The sequence below is a fragment of the Bactrocera oleae genome, chromosome 2 (assembly GCF_042242935.1).
Source record: "Bactrocera oleae isolate idBacOlea1 chromosome 2, idBacOlea1, whole genome shotgun sequence".
Lineage (NCBI taxonomy): Eukaryota > Metazoa > Arthropoda > Insecta > Diptera > Tephritidae > Bactrocera > Bactrocera oleae.
In genome coordinates this window covers 77,162,798-77,186,316 of record NC_091536.1, presented here as the reverse complement: position 1 = coordinate 77,186,316, position 23,519 = coordinate 77,162,798, and the positions used below count along the sequence as shown (strand labels likewise).

The 23,519-nt window shown below is 36.2% G+C and overlaps 1 protein-coding gene across 12 annotated transcripts in view; it reads right to left on the bottom strand.

The window, feature by feature from the left end:
- The window catches only part of kmr (kramer), a 205,636-nt gene that overhangs the window by 28,191 nt on the left and 153,926 nt on the right, over positions 1 to 23,519 (bottom strand). For 6 of the 12 annotated variants that reach the window (XR_011394844.1, XM_014234504.3, XM_070105726.1 and 3 more), the window contains exons 1-3: positions 17,005 to 17,368; positions 11,772 to 14,241; positions 2,895 to 4,185 (exon numbers count right to left, since the gene is read on the bottom strand). Coding sequence is in view for 11 of the 12 variants with exons in the window: in XM_014234504.3 (XP_014089979.3) it covers positions 2,895 to 4,185; positions 11,772 to 14,241; positions 17,005 to 17,036 (3,793 nt within the window). In the remaining variant the exon portion in view is untranslated. Of the gene's footprint in view, positions 1 to 2,894; positions 4,186 to 11,771; positions 14,242 to 17,004; positions 17,382 to 23,519 lie in introns of those variants that run through there. The other 6 variants (XM_070105721.1, XM_070105720.1, XM_070105723.1 and 3 more) reach the window with 2 other exon arrangements.

The following is a 23,519-nucleotide window of genomic DNA, read 5'->3' as shown; positions in this document are numbered from 1 at the left end:
TATAGTCCGAACTAGGCATCAAGAGATTACTATACATTCCTATCTATGGTAAATGAATTTACTGGTAAAAAATTCGCCTCAAAAGAAGCTAGTGAAAATCGACTTTTTTCAGTTGCTAATAGGGATGCAAATAAACTGTTGAACAAAATGGTGTATATTTACTATGCTAACCTTTAATTTAATGCAAAAGTTGGAACTTTTCCCACACCTTATATTTATGAGTATTCTGTGTAATATAATATATTGATCGTTACTTTTCATCTGTTTTAAAATATAATTATAAATACTTTTTTTAAAAAAGCTATTATTTTAAAATTTATTGCTTTTTTAAACATTCTACTAACAAAATGTATACAAGTATATATCTTTTAAATATTAACTTAAATCTCCACACAACCTACGCCCGGACTTTTGTGCCAATATTTAACTCTCTGCGAACACTTCAAACTTCGGCTCCCCGACGTCAGCGTAGCGCTACGCCACAGCAATAACAGTAAATAAGTTTACTGCTTAAAAAGCTAACCTTCATTAAATATCCAACTGCCATTGCGACACACACAGGGGAAACGGTGGCTGCAGCCATAGCAACAGCTGTGAGTTACGCGCGGGCCGCGACCTAAAAATCTCATAAAAAGCACATGGAATCACATCAAAGGATTAAAGAGCGGCAATAGCAGTAAAAATGAACACGAGAAGGTCAGTCAGCCGTTGACTCTGATAGCATTGAGTGAATGATGGCGACCCACTGCGGCCATATTCACTGCGTCGAGTGCAGACGAGCAGTCACATTGCTGTTGTATTGCCGCTGTCGAGTTGTAAAAAAATTGAATGCGTTAAAAATCACAAGCAACGCGCAACAGAGAATTATTAAAATGAGCAAAATGGAAAGAAAGAAGAAAAAAGCCATATTTGTAGTAAGAAGGATGCTGAGGCATTGCTATGGCAGCAGAGCAAAGTTACGAGTCACGGAAAAATATGGAATTGCAACAGTAAAATGTTTTGAAAGTCAGTCAGTCAGATGAGTCTGCCGCAGAGAGAGAGGAGAGCAACTAGCGGGTAAAGAGGAGATGGCAAAGTAGAGCAATGGCACAACGTAGCATTCTAACGGTATTAAAGTGACAGCTGTGCTAGTTAAGCATTAACCGTTATACTTAGAAAACGCAATTTTACATATTATGTATGTGTGTATGTATTAATATATTATATATAAATATGTTGTGGTAATGAAGCAGTTAAACCTAGCAGCCGTCAAAGGGTTATCACAGATATTTTGTGACAGCGAACACAGTCGTAAGAAAATAAATAAGAATAAATAATACGTAAATGCAACAGCTACAATAAGTAAATAAGTAAACAAACAACAAACAAAAGCTTACGCAAGAATTTAACGTAGCAGAGTTTTTCTTCGTCTAAAGTATTAGTAACTACAATGCAAAGAATGATATAAAAAAATAAAAAAAGATGATTTACAAAACAGTGAAAAAGATTATAGCATAAGCAAACAACTGAAATTGAACGCAAATGAGAAAGGCAAAACGAGATATGCAAAGTAAGCAGGGATATGAAGAGGCATATAGCAGGTAAGAGTTTGTGTCATTAGAGAGACTTAATTACATAAAACACACTTGCAAAAATAGAGCATGTATATTATATAATAGATACTTTCACATACGCACGCAAATCTCGTCAATTTCAAGAATGCAAAATAAGAAAATAAAAAATTAGGCAACAACAATGATATTCGCAAGGGTTCCATTATGAAATTCACACAGCTGAAACCTTTATATTTCGATTTGCTTAATATTTCTAAAAAGGAATTATGACCACACAAAAAATTGCAACTAGTCCGGCAGTAGTCAGCGATTAGTAGTAAAGAAGCGTGTGACTAATGGTATTTATTATGTGTTTATATGGAACAAACTTATAACTACACTAGTTGTTTTCAAGCTTTTAAATACCAATCACATTTACTAGCCTAATAAACACGGAATCACACTAGTTCTCTTATCAAATCAATCAACATATTTTATACAAATTAATCTGACGTTATCCCTAAAAACTTCATGTGGGACTAGCGATTACCTACTTGTATGCTAAAGACATGTGTCATCCGAGTGTATTACCTTCGGAGATTATTCGTAGAATTTTTGCTCGGAACGTTAGCGAAGGCACATAATACTATGACAGCTTTGTCCTATAGTAGTGCCATATCTTTGGGTCCAACAAATGAGTTTCTTGGGAGAACGAGTTGGTTAGCTTATAATAAGATTTTCGAGGACAATATTAACCGGTAAATACCAGGATATGCTCTGAAGAATAAAATAAGCCTAACTTTAGATTAAGGTGAATTAAATATTTTTAAACTCGATTTTAGACAATCTACAGAAAAGAGGCATGGAAATATGCATTGTTTAAAGATAGACTTATCTATGGCTTACGTCAACGTGAAATGCTCTTGATGAGTCTGCAATATGGAGGCTCTTAAACAAGTAAGCTCTTGCTCAAGATATTGTTTTCTCTAATGATCGCAATCTCTATACTTGTCCAAAACACAATTTTTAATTATTTAATCCACAAGATAAGTAAACACATCCTTAAATATGCTTAGGGTAATCTCGAAAAATAACTCATTGGGCCTTAACTAAAGATAAAATATAGATTTTCTAATAATGAATCTACATTAATGAAAGCACAAACAATATTGTCGAAGATGTGGAAGAAAACTTTCCTCTCTATAACTTTTTCTTCCTTTAACATAAGCCCACTTTCGTGTGCGAAGATCATAATAAAAAACCCTTTCGATAAGCGCATTGTTGAGCAATAAAAAGGCGGCGACAGTTAGAAGCAAGTTAAGCCATAAAATATATGCATGTAATAAAAATGATTCCACATACCTTCATCGTCCGACGAGTAACTATTGTAACCGGCTGGTCCAAGATTCGCATGCGCATCCGAACGACTGCGTTGTATACCGCCTACGCCGCCGACAAGACTGCTCCCAACCGCCATCGTTGTGATGCCGCCACTACCGCCGCCAACAGTGCCAGCCGCAACACTACCACCAACCGCATTGCCGCTGCTGTTGCCACCGCTCGTATTGGTGGCGGCATAATGCGCGCCGCTCGCCACCGTCGTCGAGGCGAGCAGTATGTTCGGATTGCTACCAAGCTTCGACATGGCCGACATATTGCTGCCACCTTGTTGCATGCCCTTGCGCGTCAACGGTGACTGCAACATGCGCTGCTTCCACTCCAGCAAACGTTTCATGGACTCTTCACGCTTGCGCTCGCCATCCTGTGCTGATGGCTGATGCTGATGCTGCTGATGTTGCTGTTGTGATTGTGATGATGATTGTGATTGTGACTGTGACTGTGACTGTGATGACTGCAATGACGGCGGCTGCTGCTGTTGTTGTTGTTGCTGTTGTGGCGATGAAGTGGTAGTCGCGCTGTTGTAGTCATCATCGAAACCGCCGCTGCGCTTGGGCAGGCGTGCGCTTGCCGAGCGTAGGAATTGTTCGCTCTGCTGAATAATCTGCTGCGTCGACATGGTTGGCGTATAGACAGGCTTTTGCGGCGGCGGTGGTTGCTGCTGTTTCTGTTGTGACTGTGACTGTGGCGAGAGCAGCGTCTGCGATTGCGGATGCAGCGATTGTGAACGCAAATGCGCCAAGCTGCTTGTGTTCATGGCGGTCGTCGTATTGCTGCGACTCATGCGCGGCATGCTGGCGGCGCCTTGTCCATCGTGCAGTTGCTCGCCACGCTTGTAGGCGCGTTCGTAGGGATTCTCATAACCGATGGTATGCATACCGCTACCCACTGGGCTAAGGAAATCGCTGGCGGTGCGATAGCCGACCGCTTGCTGTGGCTGTGCATTCGTGGCGCCTTGTGGATGCTGCAAGTAGAGTGCGCTTTTGCGCATCTTCTCCGCATAGCTTGCCTCCGAGTAGTAGAAGCTGTCCGGTGTGCGATTGATGTCTAACGAAGATTTGGGGCGTGGCGCGCGCACTGCATCTGGTTTGATGGCGCTCGACTGTTTGCTAGTGCCGGGGGCGCCTCCAGCTATTGCCGCTGATTCGGCACGCGCTTCATATTCCAAAAAATCTGCCGAATGTGGGCGCACAATCGCCGCGGGTGGACGTGAGCGTAAATTGCTGTTGCTAGCGGTTAGTTGTTGTTGTGCCGACTGTGGTAGGAAGAAAAATAAGTATTTAAATATTATAATTTTTTTTTAATTCAATAAGAATTAACTGTATTGAGTTTTTGTATATAAAATGTTTAACCAGAGTTTTCAACAATTTTTATTTTTAGGGAGCTTTCAGAGATGTTTTGCTATAATATTTCTTAAAAGGCACTTTCCGAACTATCGTAAGATGATTGGACCTCAAAAAAGTTCGGCCACTCCGTTTCCTCTCAACGACGCTTTGTTTTACTCCTCAAACATAACCTCAATGAGTATTTTCGCTATGGCAACACTCATCTTTTACGCTCTTTCTGTTAATTGATAAATTTTTTGAAAAAATGCATTGATTGTATTTCGCCTATTCTGCAGCAACCGTCTTCATCTTTTTGTATCCGTCTACTGCTGTCGTCCTTTTTAGCTTTGTTGATTATCGCACATGTCACCGAAAGCGACCTGCCACAAATTCTTAATTATGCTCGTATTTATATTTATTATTTCTTTCATTCTTTTCAATTCGTTGTCAACAATCTCGGCAACGATAGCGCAGCTTAACAATGATGGCGGACACGCAACGGCGCAATTCGCGACGTTCGTCAGTCTGGTTGTTTTCGTCCTTTGCTGACCTATAAAACTTCGGAGTAATGCACGCAAGGTTGATGTTAACAAAGGACCACCAACCAAGCGCACATATTTCAGCGATACTGAATACTTTCGATTAAAAAGGTTCCTTTTAATAACCGATGTATGTGTGTGTATATAGTATATTGGAAATGTGTGTATTAAGTCAAAGGAAATATAGTTATTAAACATATATGGATTCGATAAATGGTCCTTACATACAGTAGAATACCAAAAAAATGTAATTGACCATTATTGTAGAGGCATTCACTCGTGTACTTAATATTCACAAGGAATTAGTTTGAATGAACGAGATGTATTCCACATTTGTCTCAAACTTTTAAAGTCCAAGTAAGATTTTTTTTAGTCATTGTTAAAAATTTTTAGGCATGAAAAAGTTTTTAAAAATCAAAGCAGTTTATTTCAATAACCAAGGAAAAGTCATAGTTAGTCAAAGTATGGTCCAAACATAATACTTTAATATATATAATATTATATATGCGTATGTATAAGAGTAAATATAATGAAAATGAGGTAAGCACCGCGGCCTAGGGTCGATTGTGCCGTTGCTAGAATATACTAGAATAAAAATGAGGTATAAGAGTATATATGTATGTATGTACTTTGAGATCGGTGAACAATATTTTTATATAAACCGGAAAGGTGATTAAACTCGCCAAATCATGGTTAGTAACCGTATAGTTCATTACAAAGCTTTTATTAATTAAGTTTAGTTAGGTTAGGTTGTAGATTTGATCCTATAGATGGATCTAACTTGGACTCATGTGAATGTTGCCAAAATTTCTTAAAATGGATCACCAGATTCTCATCTATCGGCCAAGCGGTTTGAACTTACAACAAACTTGTTAAGGTTGTTAATATCAATCCCAGCATCGTCGCTAGGTTTTCCGAACATGTGTCTACCAAAATATTTCAATCAGAGTAAAAATCATAAGATAATTCCACCCCGCCTTGCTCCGTACAGCTTTGGAAAAAAACGTCCGACCAAATATTTAGCCACATCGCATGTGATCTGTATTTGACAGTGACCAGACAGAACATATATATTCGATTTCGGCGAGATTAAGTTTAAAGAACATGTTACGGTTTGCTATGCGCCAGAGGGATCTCGCAGCCGCAGAAGTTCTTGTTGTTGGCCAGCGCTCGCCGAGCTCAGGGAAGGACCATAGGTCCAGTACTACAACGTAAAAGGACAAGGGAGTACCGACTTGCTTCCATTCGGGTGGTAAGGGTGACATCCTTAACAAGTTCATAGGCTTTACAGTTTCTGGCGATTTCGCTGTGACCGGGCACACAAAATATATTAATTTAGATCGGATGAATTTAACAATTTAGCGCATTGGAAACTTTCATATTTAAATACTATATTTCAGAAAATAAATTTTTTAAAATCGGTGCGTTAAGCAACCATAGTTTTCTTCTCTTCCACCACTTCAGATCCCACCATATACAGAGTATTAACTTAGCACCATGGATATTTGACTTTGCCGTTGCTGTTTGGCCAGATTCCATCAGATAATTTTTTGCGTATAGTTCGTAATGTATTCATTTTTCATAATCAGTTACAGTCGGATGCAAAAGCAACTTGATTTTGTAGCATTCAAGCAGCATTTTTGTCATTGTCTTTCAGTTTCTTTTGGCTTCAATTCGTATGGTATCTGATTGCCTTGCTTTTGAAGCTATTACTCTGCTGTTAAACTTTTTGGCATGAATTATTCTATGAGGCAATAATGCATATATCATAAAGCTGCACGGATCGGAATTAAGTTCCTGTAAGGAATCTTTTGTATGTATTTGTGAAGAGTATTACAGCTTCAGTGCAGCCGAAGTTACCGCTTTTTCTGCTTTTAAATTAATATCAGCAGAAATTATTTCTAAATTTAGATGTGAAAACTCTTATAACATACGCTGTGCAATATGCTGAGTTGGTACAAAAGTCTTGCAACGCACTGGTGTAAACTTTAAAGTTTGTTGTTCGCAAATGCAAATATAATTAGTCGCATGCAATTAATTATTTATAAAAACTCTGCAACAAAATTGCACGACCAAAATTGTATGTATTTAGACTATTAAGGCCAACTTTTATTGGAAAGTAATTGCCATGAACTAAAAAGATATAGTGGCTTTCATGCACACACACACAAATACACATATAATTTTATGCTTAAGCGTGTGTGTGTGTGCAGATAAATTATAAAGCACTTAGTTGCAACGTAGTATGTAGCGCCATTGCGTGCTTGCGTTAACGTAAACTCCTTGTATCGCTTTTGATGTGGCATTAGCGGCAAGCCATTTACCTTCCAATTTGCAAAAGTTACAAAACAACAGCAAACAATACACACCGTACGCAAATCGAGGTTATATAGCATTAGGTCACGCCTACCTACCTAAAAATGCATAATGAAACGAAAGTTGTAATATTTACCACAACGTTGTGCACTAAATCATACTTTCAACTGACTGAGCATACTTAGGCGCATGACTAAGTGAGCTTACTTCTGGAAGTGTATATATATTTGCACTTTAAACGCACCAACACAGGTAGAGAGAATTATACCCAATAGTGGAAGCTTCACACTTTGTTAGAAATCAAGATTTCGTAACTAATTTTAGAAGAATGAAAAATTAAGAGCAGAACAAAAGCATTTCTAAAAGATATTTTCTGAAACTGAACATTAAAAATATTTATCAGGCATGGGCATTATAATAATTGAGCCTTGCGTAAGCATCTTTGTTGTAATATTAGTTATGTGCTGTCGGGCAAAACAGGTTTACGGGATTAGATCCATTTGTGAATTTCAAAAATCGATTTTTTGCATACACATGTATATATCGATTATACCTATATTTAAAAATTTTCACCGAAAATTTGAAGTTGATTCGGCAAATAGTTTCGGAAATGTGAGTGTATTTCAAAGTCGGTAAGTAAAATTTTACCGAAACGGTTGGACCGATCGAAATGAAATTTATACACAATATTTTTAGATATATTTCTTAGGTAATGATCGAAGAAATCGAAGGTAAATTCTTTCACAAAAACGACTTTTTTTTGGGAAGCCACTATTTTGTCAAAAATCAAAATTTTGACTAGTTCTATCATTACGTGTATTCATTCAATGCGAAAATTTTCAAAAGGAATTACCGATTGTTAATGGACCTACATTAAATTCTGTACTTTTTTATTAATTTATTAAATAAAATACCTCTTAAAAACTGCCCAAAGAAACGAGTTTATCCGGCTTGCAAGCTATAACTGCTATTATGTGCGCCGAAATGTAGGCAACGTTAACATTTTTATTATATTTTTTTAAGATACAATTGCAAGATTGTTGAAACTTAAAACAATCGTTCGGCGATTACGAATTTATCCTTTCAAAATCAGCCTAAAAGTAGGCAACGTGAATATGTTTGGCGCTTTCAACTCACTCATATAAATATTATATAATTTTTGGAATGAAACTGCGGTGTCTTTGGAGAATTAGACAAAGGATTTTTAAACGGTTTGAGCAGAATTCATATAAAAATGCGCCTAAATGTAGACAACGTTTACATTGTTAGTATATTTAACTTAATCAATTAGAGAATCTAAACGTTAGCGTAATTTTAGGGATAACTGCAATATTTAAAATAAAAATTAATTTTAAACAAAAAACACGATGGGAATAAAATAATTTGAAAATATTAATATTAAAAGTTGAGAAAATATACATACGAGTATATGGTATCTTTAACTGCCCCACCTTTCAAAGTCATAAAGTGGCCTACTCTTGCGTTAAATAAAGTGAGGAGGCACTAGGTTTTACACCACGAAATTCTCGAATATTTACAATAAATTGTTAAATTAAAAGTTAGATCTATCGTCCAAACTTTTCCGGCTCAAACTTGAAACCAATCTGTTCACTGGGTACACGCACATATGCGTATATATAATATTTGTATTTCTTTTATATTTAGATGAACAAATATAAGAAAACACCACCATTATACTGCACATTGCACGATACATAGTCGATTCGGTTGCAAGCAATGCTCGACTTTCATTTATGCAACATATAACCCAACTGCAACCAAATAAAAAGCAACCTCAACTAACTGCGGAGGGAAAGAGGTACTTAAACAAACGCTAGTACGTCGGTAAGTAGGCGAGCGCGTGCTTTTAACGTTGCAAGAACAAAAACTTTTTATTGGTAGCATGCCACACCGCGGCACGTTGCTGCTGTGCCACATTAAAGTCGGAATGCCTGCAGGATATGGGTTGGGCCACTTGTCATGCCATAGAGCGAACATATATACATACATACATACACATACAGTTAACAGCAAAGTGCGAAGAAAGACGTGGAAAAACTAGAACATCTACGAGTGGCGCGTACGTATTTTGACTGATGTGGCGTTTTTGATTGCAACTTTATAACATTCACAATATTTCACTCTCACCCATTCTTTGTTGCTTCTGTGCGCTGGCCATGCACCCAAGCACCTGTGCCATCGTAACATACATGCCATGCCTTTTGAACATTCACCGCCCGCCCATAATTGTCCATGTAGTAGCAAGTATGCCAAGAAAAGTTTTTGCCACAATGCTACGCCCTCCCTCCCAGCAGTGTTGACTAGCTTTGGCGGCTACCACAGTTTTCTGACCCGTAAATACCAAATTAGACGCATGATTAGGCTACGCCCTCAGGCGGTGCAAGCTGTCCAAATAACCAACTGACAGCACTCTTGCTGCTTGCCGCTCTTGGTTTTTGAACATACAGTTGCCGAATATACTTGTATTCTCTTTCTTTTTGCGAAAAGGTCAGCACACAACAGACTTTGGTTGCAGCTCGGATGCAGTGCGGGCAGTTGGTGCAGTGGATTAGAATGCATGGGATATCAGAGTGTGTTTGTGGGACTTTCGTTCTCGTCGCAGGAGACAGTGTGTATGTATAGGTGCACCTATGCATCTCGGATTAGCTCTATCCTTCGGTGCATTTATGTTGCACCATTAGTCGAGCAAAAGCAGCATGTGCATCCATTTGCCACATACTTACGCATACACAACCATAAAAAGCCTCTTTACATACCCCAGAAGTGGAGGCTGTTCGGATTATTGTTGCTCGGACTATGCATAACGGTCACTTTGTGGCACATTTATGTTGCTTCTTTAATCCAAATAAAGTTGAAATTAAATTTTTTGGAATTAAAAGGATGCTGACTAGTCCAACAAAACCGTAGAATGTATGAGTGTAAAATGGTTTGGAAAATGTTTTTTAGTTAACATAACCACAAAAATTTTTGTAACAGTTGATTAAAGAGGTGAACTAGGATAATCTTATAACAATACCTCGTTGGATTTGCACAATAAAGTAACTCGTACGAAGAATACTCACTTCCAACAATGTTGGAATTAGCAAGTGCTTTACTTAAGGATGAACAACAACATAGTAAAATACGTATATAAATAACACTAGTTTACAGTCATTTCACGACTGTGATGTGATGCTGTTTTATGCTCATTTTGGGTTGCTAAACCCGAAGATGAAACTATCTGCGTTCTCTGAAAAGGAATGTTTTGATAATAAATAGTGGGTCTTTCAGTATACCAATTTGTCAGAATTGAGATTCAGATATGAAAGCAAATGATTTATTTTTCTTCCACTTCAACCAAACTACAATTTTGCTATTCTTAGAGTTAAGGTTTTTGACAGTTTAATGATTGCTTGACTCAATATTTTTAGAGTACGCGTCAAAGGCGGGCAACAGCAAAGAGAAAACACGCTATATTTATAGACTTTCTTTTGTAAAACCGGAAACGGAAGCCACACTGCTTAAAATACCTATGAAGCTAAACATTGCACGAAGAACCGTTTGGTATCATTTAAATAAGGCTGGTTATAAAAAGAAGCTCGATGTATGGGTGCCACACAAGTTAGCACCAAAAACCTCTGGAGCCAAATTTTGATCTGCGAATCGCTGCTGAATCGCAACAGAACCGATCAATTTCTGTAGCGGACGGTACTGGCGATGAAGAGTGGGTCACTTATGATAACGTCTAGGGAAAACGTTCGTGGTCGAATCGCGGTGAGCCAGCGCAAAATGTTTCCAATCCACGATTGACGGTTAGGAAGGTTTTACTATGTGTTTCGTACGTTTGACAAGGAATCTTCTGTTAAAAATTGGACCCTCTAAAAGAAGTAATCAAAATGTAGAGAAAAGAATAATCTATCAGAACAACGTCGGGCCACACACAACGATAATGGCTCGGCAAAAACTTTTAGTAGTAAAAGTAAAAGTAGTAAAAGTTTTTATATATCCAACTTATAGTTCGAAACTGGCAGTACCAAGTGATTACTATCTATTTCTGTTTCTGTCTATGGCAAATGACTTTGTTGTTGAAAAATTTGCCTCAAGAGAAGCTTGTGAAAATCGACTGTGTCAATGTTTTTGCCAATAGAGACGAGGGTTTTAACGAAAGTAGCATATAAAATTACTTTTATGTTTTTAAGAACTTATGGAACAAAACGGTGCATATTTGACTTAGTGCGCTTTGAATATCATCTATGTTTGTAAAACGACGGCCCTTTAAGCTTTTCTTTATTTTTGGAAATAGCATAAAGTCACACGGAGCCATGTCTGGCAAATATGTATGCTGGGGCATCGTTGCAATATTCTTTTTGCTTTAGTTAAATGCCACAATAGCTGTTCTTGCCCCCATATATCAATACAACATTTTTCTTCATTCTGTTTGACCTTATTCGTGTATTGTGAGATATTTTAATGACGTTAAAGGCGCGGTACAATTTTAGTTGACTAATCAGGTTTTTTAAAAGTGACTCCGGAATGATCTGTGCAATTCTACCTTACAACAAAGGATAGTTTAATAATCACAAAATAATCTATTCACGTTTTAGTTATATCTAGGTAAGAATTATAATTAAGTAATATTCGAAAAATGTGTTCCCACTTACCTCCATGTGATTGGGTGTATAACGCATCGGCATAGCTGGCACATGTTTGCTGCCATCGTAACTGGGCGGGCTCAGTGGGCGCCGATAACTGGCCGCCTCCTGTAGCAGAGCCTCCTGCGCTGATGTTGGTATACCCGCTTGGGTTAGATTGTAAATATCTTCGTAATCCGAGAAAATGCGATTTTTCGAACGGCCATATGCGTCCGGTGTACGACGTTCCGCATTCGGGTAGAGCGCCAAATGTGGTGGATAACGTTGTTGTATCAGCTTCTGCATGTACAGATCGCGTTCGCCGTAAATTTCTTCACCGCCACGCTGTTGTTGTTGTTGTTGTTGCTGCAGACGTAACATCTGCTCCTCGAGTTCCATATAATTGGAGTGTGTGGCTGGCGGTGGCGGCGATTTGGGATAATCGTCCGCCGACAAAGCCATTTGCTGCTGCAATTGTGCTTCCAATTGGTCCACAGAGTATTGCTGCTGTGTTTGTTGTAGCCGCAGTGCGGACGAAACATTACCGGTGCGTGTATCGTAAATGGCATGATGCTGTTGCGGTTGCTGGGCACCACGTTGATGGTAGAGCTGTTGTTGCTGCATTTGTTGCAATGTCGGTGACATAAGACCGCTATGACGACCAGCTTGCTGTTGTTGTTGTTGCTGTTGATGATGTGGTTTGCGTTCGTTGTCAATCGAGTGCTCGGGACTGGGAGAAGAATAGCCGCCATCGTTGATCCGTCGAGGTTTGGGAGGCGCGTTTGCGTACAAAGGCTGCGCACCGCCACCACCGGCGCCGCCACTATTGCTGCTCGACGCCGAATTCGCATTGGCGTTCTCTGAGGCTGGAGTTACCTGATTGAGGCTCATCTTGCTCTGCTGCGACTGTAGTGTGTGTATGCCAGAGTCGGAGTTCTCGCCGCTGTGATTTAGCGAAGAGGAACCGCTTGGCTGATCGGACTCGCCGCTATTGGGCGCCTGCATTGTTGTGGCGGCTGTGAGCGCACGCACCCACTGCATCATTGACTCGCCTGTCTCGGCGGCCAACCAATAGGTGCGCATATTTTGATGTTCACACTTGAATGCGTATTTGCGGTAGATTTTATCCTCCGGTAGACAGGCAGACACTTTGTACGATGGCAATAGTATGGACCCGAGCAGCTTCTCCTCCTCGGGTCCCTTGTAGTAGTAGAGGCAATATTCGGCCAGCACGAACCAACGTTTGCGCCACACTTTCAAACCGTCCGAGCCCTGCTTGTAAAGCCAACCAGAGAGCGTTACCGGCGACGAGGGTGGACGCTTGGTGATGGGTGATTTGAGTGCCTGCATCGAACCGATACTCTTCTTGCGGTCTAACTGGGCATGCGAAGGGCTCTTGCTCGACGAATCCTCCGAGCTGGGTGTGGTCTTTTGCACCACAGCGCTTCCTTTAACCGCCGATATCTGTGTCTGACAGGCCTGATTGACTACATGTCCGGGATGGTTTTGTTGTATGTAAACGGGGCTCTGCTCGCTTCCCGGTGTCGGTTGTTCCGATTTCAGTCGCTGTTGTTGCTGTTGTTGATGTGCATGCTGCTGCTGCTGCAACTGTTGCTGATGCTGCAATTGCAATTGTAGTTGATGTTGCTGCTGGTGTTGTGCGTAAATTTGCTGCTGATCCTGTGTGTGATAATGTTGCTGCTGCGTCTGCTTCTGATTGATCTTTAACGGACCAACACCTCCCGCTGGCTGATATTGATTATTCAGATTCAAAGTGGAGGGTGGCGCACGTCCATGCACCGCCGCTGCTGCATTTTGTTGTTGCTGCTGTTGTTGCTGCTGCTGCTGCTGTTGCAAGGTCATCGTCGACATGATGCTCGACGACTGACTCATATGGAAATGTCCTTGCGGCACTGGCGGATTCATTGCCTGTCGCATGGCGAATGTGCGTTGCTGCTGCTGCACTGCCTCACTCTGCGTCTGCATTTGTGCCTGCAGCTTAGCTTGCTGCAGCTGTTGGTATTGCTGTTGCAGCGCTGTGGCAGGATTATGTGCTGAGGTGGCCTGAAGGCGTCCAGCCGCTGTCAAATAGGTACGTTCCGTCGGTGACTGATACAGCTGCTCGCCGCCACTATTGTAGGATGACTGGTGAAACGGTGAGCTGTGTGAGCTGCTCGAGGTATTGCCACCAGTACCGGCCATATGCTTGAGCAGCATTTTATTTGGTTGCGGTTGCATGTCGATGGGTGTGAGTGGGCCACCGCTCGAGGAGGTGGCGGTGGGGCTTTGCTGATAGCCGCTGCCGCCAACGCTATGGTAGGCGCTCATGGCAGCCTGTTGTTGTTGTTGCTGAAAGACAGGCGAGTGTGTGGCGGCGCGATAGTCGACGAGATTCGTTTGATAGGCGAGTGGCAATTTCTTTTGCGCGTTTGCTTGCTGCAGCTGTTGCAGCTTTTTCGCATCCATGGTGGCGCCGTTGAAAAGCGGTGGGGCGTCCAACCTGCGAAAGCAAGAAGCAATAATAAAAATAGGGGAATATTAGTAATGCAAGCAAGCAATATGAAATATAATAGTTGCTGCTAACTGCAGGGAACTTAAAATTGTATGTGAAGGGCAGTTAATAGGGGAATTGTCGCAATGTCGCAATGTCACTCTTTGACGTCAGCGTTGTTTGCACGCATCACTTGGAAACGCGTTTCATTTTCATTTTAATTATGCATTCAATTATTACATTTGCATTGCGTTTCTGATTCTCGTCCGCCTTACATTTGCTGCAAGCTTGTCTGTTATTTACAAAGGGTTTCATTTAAAAAATCATTTTTTTTCTTTCCTGCTTGGAGGGGATGCTGTCGCTTATATTAACTTAATTACTTTTAATTGTTGCTTTAAACTCATTCTCTCTGGCTGTGATTCTGTAGCAGAATAATTATCGTGCAATGTTAACAGCTCGTAAAATGAAGCTCCCAATTAAAAGCAAAAGTCAATACGAGCCTAACAAACCAATTTAAATTTGTAAGGTATTTAGAAAAAGTACGGCTTTGGTGGTGTGGTAACTGAAATAAGAAACATAAGTTTGAGATTTGATATTCTATAAATATCTGGAAAAAACTGCGTCAATGGTGGTCCGATATTATGTTGTGGATTCTTGTGGATCATTATTATTTATTTTCAAATTCAATTTTTCCGAAATAAAATTTATAAACCGCAAAGCAAAGACATGTGAAAATTTATTACTATTGATAGTCCGATTGAAATATCTAATTTCAATTATATTGTTCCGATTCAAACGAGATATTGCTCCAAAAGGTGGGTTAGCTATTTACCAAAATAATAATAATGTTACTTATATTATGACTCTGAATATTGAATAATTTATTTGTTATTAATAAAATTATTAATTGTATATTATTATTGAATCACCCTGCTCTCCAATTGATTTGTTCCGCTTGAGATATGCGAAAATACGCCTTAAAGTATGTAAACATTTATACTGTATGCGCATACTTTGTGATCGTGTTAGGTAACGACGATACATAAATGAAGCATCAAAATTAGATATCAAGTCCTCTATGACGAATACTTCAGCTCAAATTAAACTGCAACTCCATTTGGCATTATTAATTGCCAGTTTGTCTATGTATGGCGTGGCAGTCGGCCAGTATAACCTAACATATAGTATATCCCAGAAATAATATATAATATTTAAATATGTCCCCACACGTCTGATGGATTCTATGACAAACTTTTTTATAACTTAAACTCAATTGGAAGTTTGTCTATATTTGTCGAGGATCTAACGCCATTAGTATACACCTAATATACATAGTCGGAACCGAACTGGAACCCAGAACCTTTAAAGTGGACGCCTATATCTCTAATAAAACACCAGAGCTATTGCTCATCACCAAAGCACAACCTTTGGTTTTTCCTTAAGTTCTAGGGGCAGCAATCTCCTGATACCTAACTGCGTTGGTCGTCCAAGACTATTTTCAAATGTCGTTCATTGGAGGCTGAGAAAACTTCGTTTTGTACCACTAGATTATATCTTTTGCATATTCGGTTTAGTGGTAGTTATCACAGGAAATCTACTACTTCTCTTTGCTATACGTAAGAGTATTATCCATAGAAAGTTGTTAGGATTATTACTAAATTTGAAAAAAATCACACTCTTTTAGCGAAGCAGCTGAAATTTCCAACAGAGGTTGGTCAGTATGTTTTTTCTTTTTTAATTTACTTAAAAAGATATATTTTGTGGTTCAGAGTAAAAGCAGAAAGAGTAGAAGAAGATGTGGTAAACTTAGCGTAAAACAAAAACCAAAAATCAATTATAGTAGAAGCCCAACAGCATAGTTTTCATCATGCTAGAAAATGTAGTGAGAAATTTAAAAGTCCTCCAAATGCTAATATGGGAACCAAATAAAGTACGTAAGGCTAAGACAAGAGAAAACCGCTAAAATTAGTGATTTTTATGATTTATCTAAACAATTAACTACATATTATTTTTTATACTGCGCTATATGCTTAGCTTAAGAATTAACTACACGAATAATTTGCTTGCTTAAAGAACAGCTCCTACCAACAATATAACACTTGTTTCATATATATTTATTTGAAGGAAAATGATAATATTAACAGTTTCTATACACGTAGAAGGCACTGTAGTTGAAAGCTATAAATTTGAGATCATGAAAAAATTTTGAATCGAAAATATTGTCAGCCGAATTAAATTTTTAAATTTTAATTCAGATTTTTAAGAAAATATGAGTTTGAAAATAATAATAAATAAAAATTGTGGAGATGAAATTTGTTCGCAAACAACATATTTTACTTGAAACCCTTTTAAAAGCTTAAAGCAACACGTAATTCACTAGCAGCATTTACCAAACCTGATCTGTTCTCTCACTCTCAATGAATAATATTTGTAACGGGAGCTGAAAGAAAACTTTGTCGCACGGTGTAATTAGTTTAATTTTTCAATAGCTGCACTAATGACCCTCATGCGGCCAACAAGCACGAAATTAAATTAAGTGCCCTTAGGTGCATAACTGCATATCAGCGCACACACACACACGCGCATACACACAGATATTGTTGCAAACATGTATGTGTGAGCGTCTGCATAAACATAAAACACATAAAAAATGCAATTTGCGAAAATTAATATTATTTCAGCGCTTTGTCGACGGCACTCAATTCATTTGCGAAAACATTTTAAAATAAAATTTGATATCATTCAACTCATGCAGGGCATCACTTTACTCACCAGTCCCATAATTGGTAGATGCAGCCGAACATTTTGCGTGGTTTTTATGCCGGTGCCCGCGCGCAACGCTAATGAGATTACAGTGCGTTTGATGTTTTCATAAATTTTAATTCATTTAATTATCATTTTTTGTGATCTACTGCACACACACCATCACATTTCAATCGCGAAGCATTAATTATAAATATTTACAGATTTTTACTTTTCAGTGGCATAATTCGATTTTGCGCGCATTTTACGCTGCATTTGATTGACACACACAGGCGAAAGGATTTTCAGTTTGCATAACTTTTTTGCATTTTTGTTTATTTGCGTGTAATTTTTTTACATATTTTAGTTGTTTTTTTTATTGTTGAATAAATTATTTAATTTTTTTTTTAAATTTTTTATTTTTTATTGATTTTTTTTTGTTTTTTTTTTTAATTTTTTTAAATTTTATTCCGCACTAACAAATGTTCGGTGATATGTTTAGTAGACGCTGGCTAAGTATTTTGTTGTTGTATTAATGATTTTAATTTTAAATGCTGAAGGCAAATTATATGTTGCAAAATAAGTAATAACCGTAAATGTCAAAAAAAAAATAAAAATGTATATATATATATATATATTTATATTCAAAAAAAAAGTTTAAAAGCGTCACAAAACGTTTTCAATAACCACGCGTATGAGTATTTGTGTGCATTTACAATTATGTCCCATATATATTGTACTTATATATTCAACTTATTATTTATATGCATATAAAGTTCTTTTATATACATAGCAATATATAACACATGCTCGTTGCGGTATATGTATGTCAAGACCACATTTCTTAAAATAAAATTGGAATAGGATATTCTTCTCCGTTTGTTTCCCCATCTTAAGCGAACGATATATGGTATGTATATACAAATGCAATTCTGTTGTATATAATATTATGTACATATGTATATATAAACGTATGTACGTGTGTATGTAAACATGGTAAATAGTCTGCAAAAACATCCAACTAACGAAAAAACCAGTTTACAACTAAAATTTCATAAAACAAACTTCAACTAGTCCGAAAATGGTTAGACTAATATCAATTTACCGGAATGTTCTTTGAAAGTGTTAAGTTAGTTTATGCCGTTGCAGCGGTATTTTTTCAATACAAATTTCGAACATAAAAAATATAAAAGTTTAATGTAAAGTTGCTTGTAAGTATTTATAAAAGAAACTAGTCCGTAATATTTCTATTTTGGACTAGTATGTGACAGTTTTATTTCTGACCAAAAATTAACAACTCGTACAATGACAACACATAAAAAACATCAGTCATTTCTATACAATAGGAAAAAACTGTGTGCATATTTAGTCGCTGTTTATACTAGTTTTAAAGTAATCTATAACTAGTTTAAAGTATCATAGTGCACAACTATGTGAATTCAAGGCTCGATATTTATACTGTGCTGACGTCAACTCTGCTCTCTTCTCTTGCTGCTTTTGTTGTGCAACGAACTGACCTACATAACATCTCGATTTGTTTTTGCAAAGTTTTAATTTTGCTTTGACTAGAAAAATGCACGCATTTATGTATGAACAGTGTTTATTAGCAATCATATTTCAAATTTATAATTCAGAAATATATTAGGCTATAATGAATGAATTTCATGAATAAATTTCAATCGTTTTTCGGCTTCTATTTTGCATGAGAAATCAGCTAATTTGTAGTTGTAATGATAAGGTAAACATATGCACACGTATTGCAATCTGTAATTTCCAAAATAATATTTTTTGCTGTTGTAATTTTGTTATATATAAATACTTGTAGATAAGACCGAAATATACGCATACCAAACTTTTTATTTGCTCGCTCGGTTGACGCGTTAAAAAATTAAGAGAAATTATGCTGATGTTCTCTCATGGTATGGCATTTTAACATATGCACATAATTTTTGTAAGCATTTGGGGATGCAATTGTATTTTGACGGTGAAAATCCCCAAAGACATGCACTAAATACATAACATTGAAGGCAAAGCGCCCTCTGCACATATTTTACCCTCAACCAATGTTTATCTACAGTCGTTTTAGTATTAACAGTATTTTTCAACGAATTTTTTAACATTATTTACTTTGTGGCAGGATTGGAAAATGTGGATATAATAACATTTTTTGTTGAAAAACCTAGTGTAGTGATTTCTTCTGGTAACATAAATAAAATTGAAGACATTTTTTTTTCAAGATTAAAAATTTTTTTTTTCTTTGACAATAAAGGAAGAAATTTTTTAAATATTTACTCATATAATTTATTTACTTCGTTTAGGTTTTTAATTTGAGACATTGATATGTTGCAGTATGAAAGTGGACGTACTTCCCATATAACACCATTTTAAATTCCATTTTATTTTTTCACTTTCGAGTATACAAATCAAGAAGCAATGAATATAACGCGTTGAACTTTTCCACGAATATTGCCTTTGAAGTGTGCCATTTTGTGACCAAAAATTGTTCAAATCAAACCAAAACTATTAATTAATCCGTAGGTACCGAATATGTGGACCTTAGTTACCATTGCGAACTTTTTATCGAAAATATCGGTCAATCTCTGAGATATATCATAGAAATTTAGAGATAATCCTTTCCTGATAGCATGCCTGTATGTCGAAAATGGATTGAATCGGATCAATAATTCCCTTAGTACCTATATACCTAATAAAAAATATTGGGTTACGCACGAACTTAGCATTTCCTTACTTGTTTCTTTTGCTGTTCGTAAAATATAGCTAAGATTCCCGTCATCAATCCGAACAGTATTAGAAGAATAGCTCACTAGTAATATCTGATCGTCTTAAGAGACTTTGGAATTTTAATTTTTTCAGATTTCCTAAATATATATATAAGTTGTACTCATTTCTTTCTTCTTAAATATTAATGTATAAATTAAATTAAAGGGCGTTATAATTACAAAAATATATTTAACAGTTGACTTTATAATAAAATTGTTGCCTACATTTAGGATCGTTGCCCAACTGACTTATCAAAGTCACACACCTGTTTCGACATGCTTTAAATGTCTCTTCAATAAAAAAAATAAAAACTTTGCATTATTTACATAACAAATTAGCCAAATTGCATAACAGCATGACTGCGGCTAATTTAATTATTAACTATATTCATAAATTCCATTGTACTTAATTATTATTATAACGCTAATACATAGGAATATTGCAAATAGTTTAATTTTAATTGTTTGTCATGAAATTACAAAATTGCAATCAAAATTTGTTAATGAGCGCATAGAAAAGTCGATTCACAACAAAGCGCTTCCACAAACTAGACACAGCATACCTGCAAGCACACATGCACACATATATGTACAAAGAGACCATGCAATGCAAATTTCATTAATAATAAATTACATATTTGCCTAATTAATTAATTATTACTGACAATTGTCTCTTAACGCGATGTAAAACAACCAAATGACATTGGATTAAATTTGCTACCAATAATATTTTTAATATTAATTAGAGATACTCGTATGCCTAATAGTTTCACGCGAAAAGATGCCATTAAATGATAAAACGCATTTTCAGCCTGATTTGTGGCGACGCTTACTTTGGCAATGCTGGTTAACAAAAACAAGCGTGTTATTGTTGTTGTAAGTGTAGCTAGTTGCGAATGATTTCTTGCAAATTGCGATTGAAAGGACAGCATGTACAGCATATTTTTTATGGTGCTTTGGTTGCGCTCTTGCCAGTTGGCAAACTGTTTCAATACTGTGGCGCCACAAAAATGCTTCAGTAATTTTAAGGCAAAATGTTACAGAGCATTGCAGACATACAAAAGCCACATATACATTGATACATCAATAAGTAGAATAAGAGAGTAAATATAAATGAATGAAAGCGTTAAGGGCGCCCAAATAAAGACGTAAGAAGATTTGTTTTCGTCGCACGCGCGCTCGCTGAAAGCCCAACCAAACACTTTGTTGTACAATATTTTACTTGCTTTGTATATTTTCAATTGTTGTTGTTGTATTAAGTTTGGTTATCCTGCCGCCAGTCGTCATTCGTGTTAGCGTGACGTAACTGCTGCTATTTACTGTTAGGTATTTGAAGTAATGCTTGTTCTTCGTCTTGCAGCGAAATTGTTTTCTTTTATTTTATCGCCCTAAATTTTGCTCATTTTCAATTGTTTGCTTTTCTCATTTTTAAAGCTATTTTCTCTACAGTTTATTGCTCCAATAGCTTTACTAATCAGCGCAAATATTTTATCAAACAATATTTGCTATATCATTTTTCTGCTGACATTGTGAAGATGGAGTAGACGTCGAAGCTGAAAAGTTCGAAATTTGATGATGATTTTTTCGAAAACACAGTTTTTTACAGTGTGTTAACCAATTTAGGGTGAAAAGAAATAAATAATAACAGTACTGTTTACCCAATAAATTTCCTGGCAGATAAAATAAATTTAATAGGAAGAAAGCGATGCAAGCAGAAGCGTTAAGGCGGTGTTAGACATTTTTGTTTTTTAAAGCATGTTGACCATTGCCTACATTTCAGCGCATAAGAAATTATAATTTCTTAAATTTGAACATTCAAATCTGCTAAGGAGCACCCAATAGTAAAATAATTTTTCATTTCCACAGGATTAAATAAATGAAAGAAGAAAATAATTTACTTTTGTTTTTTGAGTATTGGAAATTATATTTTATATAAGTAATAAGAACTAAATAAAAAACCTATAATTTTTGATTAGAAACTTTGCATTGCTTTCCTTTATATAACTAATCAATCGAAATTGCATTGAAAGATTCCCTTAAAAGTTTTACAAAAAGTTTAGAAATAAATGTTTATATTTTTTACCTAAAACCAAAATTAATTTTCTTTAATATGCATTTTTTTTACTAACTATACTCGCGCTCCATTCAATATTTCTTTCTTAATCGGCTTAACTGACAGTGTGATTTCATTTCATTCATAATTCGAAACAATTAAAAGTAATTAATTTTACGTCGCGTGGCTTAGTTTCATTGAATTGCACTATCAATTACTTAAAACAATCGCAACTACAATTTACTTAGGCTTAATAATATTTTAGAAAAATATGGCAACAGATGCAGTTGCATAAACTACATGAAGCCACAAAGTATGCTAACAAATTATCGTAAGGAAAAATACTTTTTACTTTTGTAACATTTTTAATATAAGTTTTTTTGTATAAGGAAAATGAATAGTAATAAGAATAAAACAAAAAGCATATATTTGCAGATTGGAAACTGTGTTATAAGACTAGTTTCAAGTTGCATTGACTCGCTTTATAAAACTATTCAATCGAAATTGCATTGAAAAATTCCTTTAAAATTTAGAATTTTTTTTTGTTTTTTTTTCCATAAAAATTTTCCATATATTCACGTTCCGTCCAATATTTCTTTCATAATCAGGAAGTTAAGCTCCTGTGTGACGCCATTTCATTCATGTATTTTTAGTACTATATTATAGTTGCTCATACGCCCCGTGGCTTAGTTTAATTTAATTGCACTATCAATTACATAAAACAATCAACACTACAATTTATTTAGGCTCAATAATACTTTAAAAATGGCAACAGATGCTTGAGAAACAATTAAATGGTGGAAATATAACAGTATATAGTAAATAAAGAGAACAAAATTTAATGGAATGATTATTTATGGCTTTTTATGACTTATTTGAATATAACTATGTAAAGTTGGACACTAAGCCAGATTTAGTTTTTAGCATTTTTAAGTAGAAAAACTCGGTGATAACTAAAAGAGATATAATAAAGGAATATAAAAAAGTTTGTATAATATTCTGCGTCATAGAAGTAAGACAATATATCAAATTTTGGGGTTTGAGTTAAAAAACGAAATTCTGGGAATCTCTCTAACACAATCAAAGGATATACGAAGCATATTTTTTAGGATTCAAAGCATTTTCGAGATCCTCTTATGTTTATTTATAATTATATCTTTAACGTAAAATTGATAAAAACTAAATTTGTTAACAAAATATTCAATTAAAGGAACGGGTTTTCCAAAAAAATTCAAATTTCAAAAAAAAAAAATTAATAAATAAAAATTTTAATTTTAGAAAAAAAAAATATTAAAATTTTAATAAAAAAATTCTAAAATTTTAAATTTTCAAAAAACAATCAAATATTTCAATTTTAAAATTTCTATTTCCAAAAAAAAAACAAAAAATTTCCAAAAGTAGTTTCAATTCTATTTAACAGTTAAAATAACTGAATATCACTGCCGATTAGACACAGAAACGCAGAATACATTGAACTGGCAGAAATAAAGCGGTCACTGGAAGGACAATAGTCCATTTACGAATTCAAAAGAGCACAATGCATACACTATAGAAATGGACACGTAATAACAAAACAGCAACAATAACAGCAGCGAGAAACAAACAAGAAATGAAATTTTTCGCCAACAAAAACAACAGTAACAACAAATAATATATTGTTGATGACATTTAAGTTGCCACAGGCAGAAAACTAAATCGCTGATGAAGAGTAA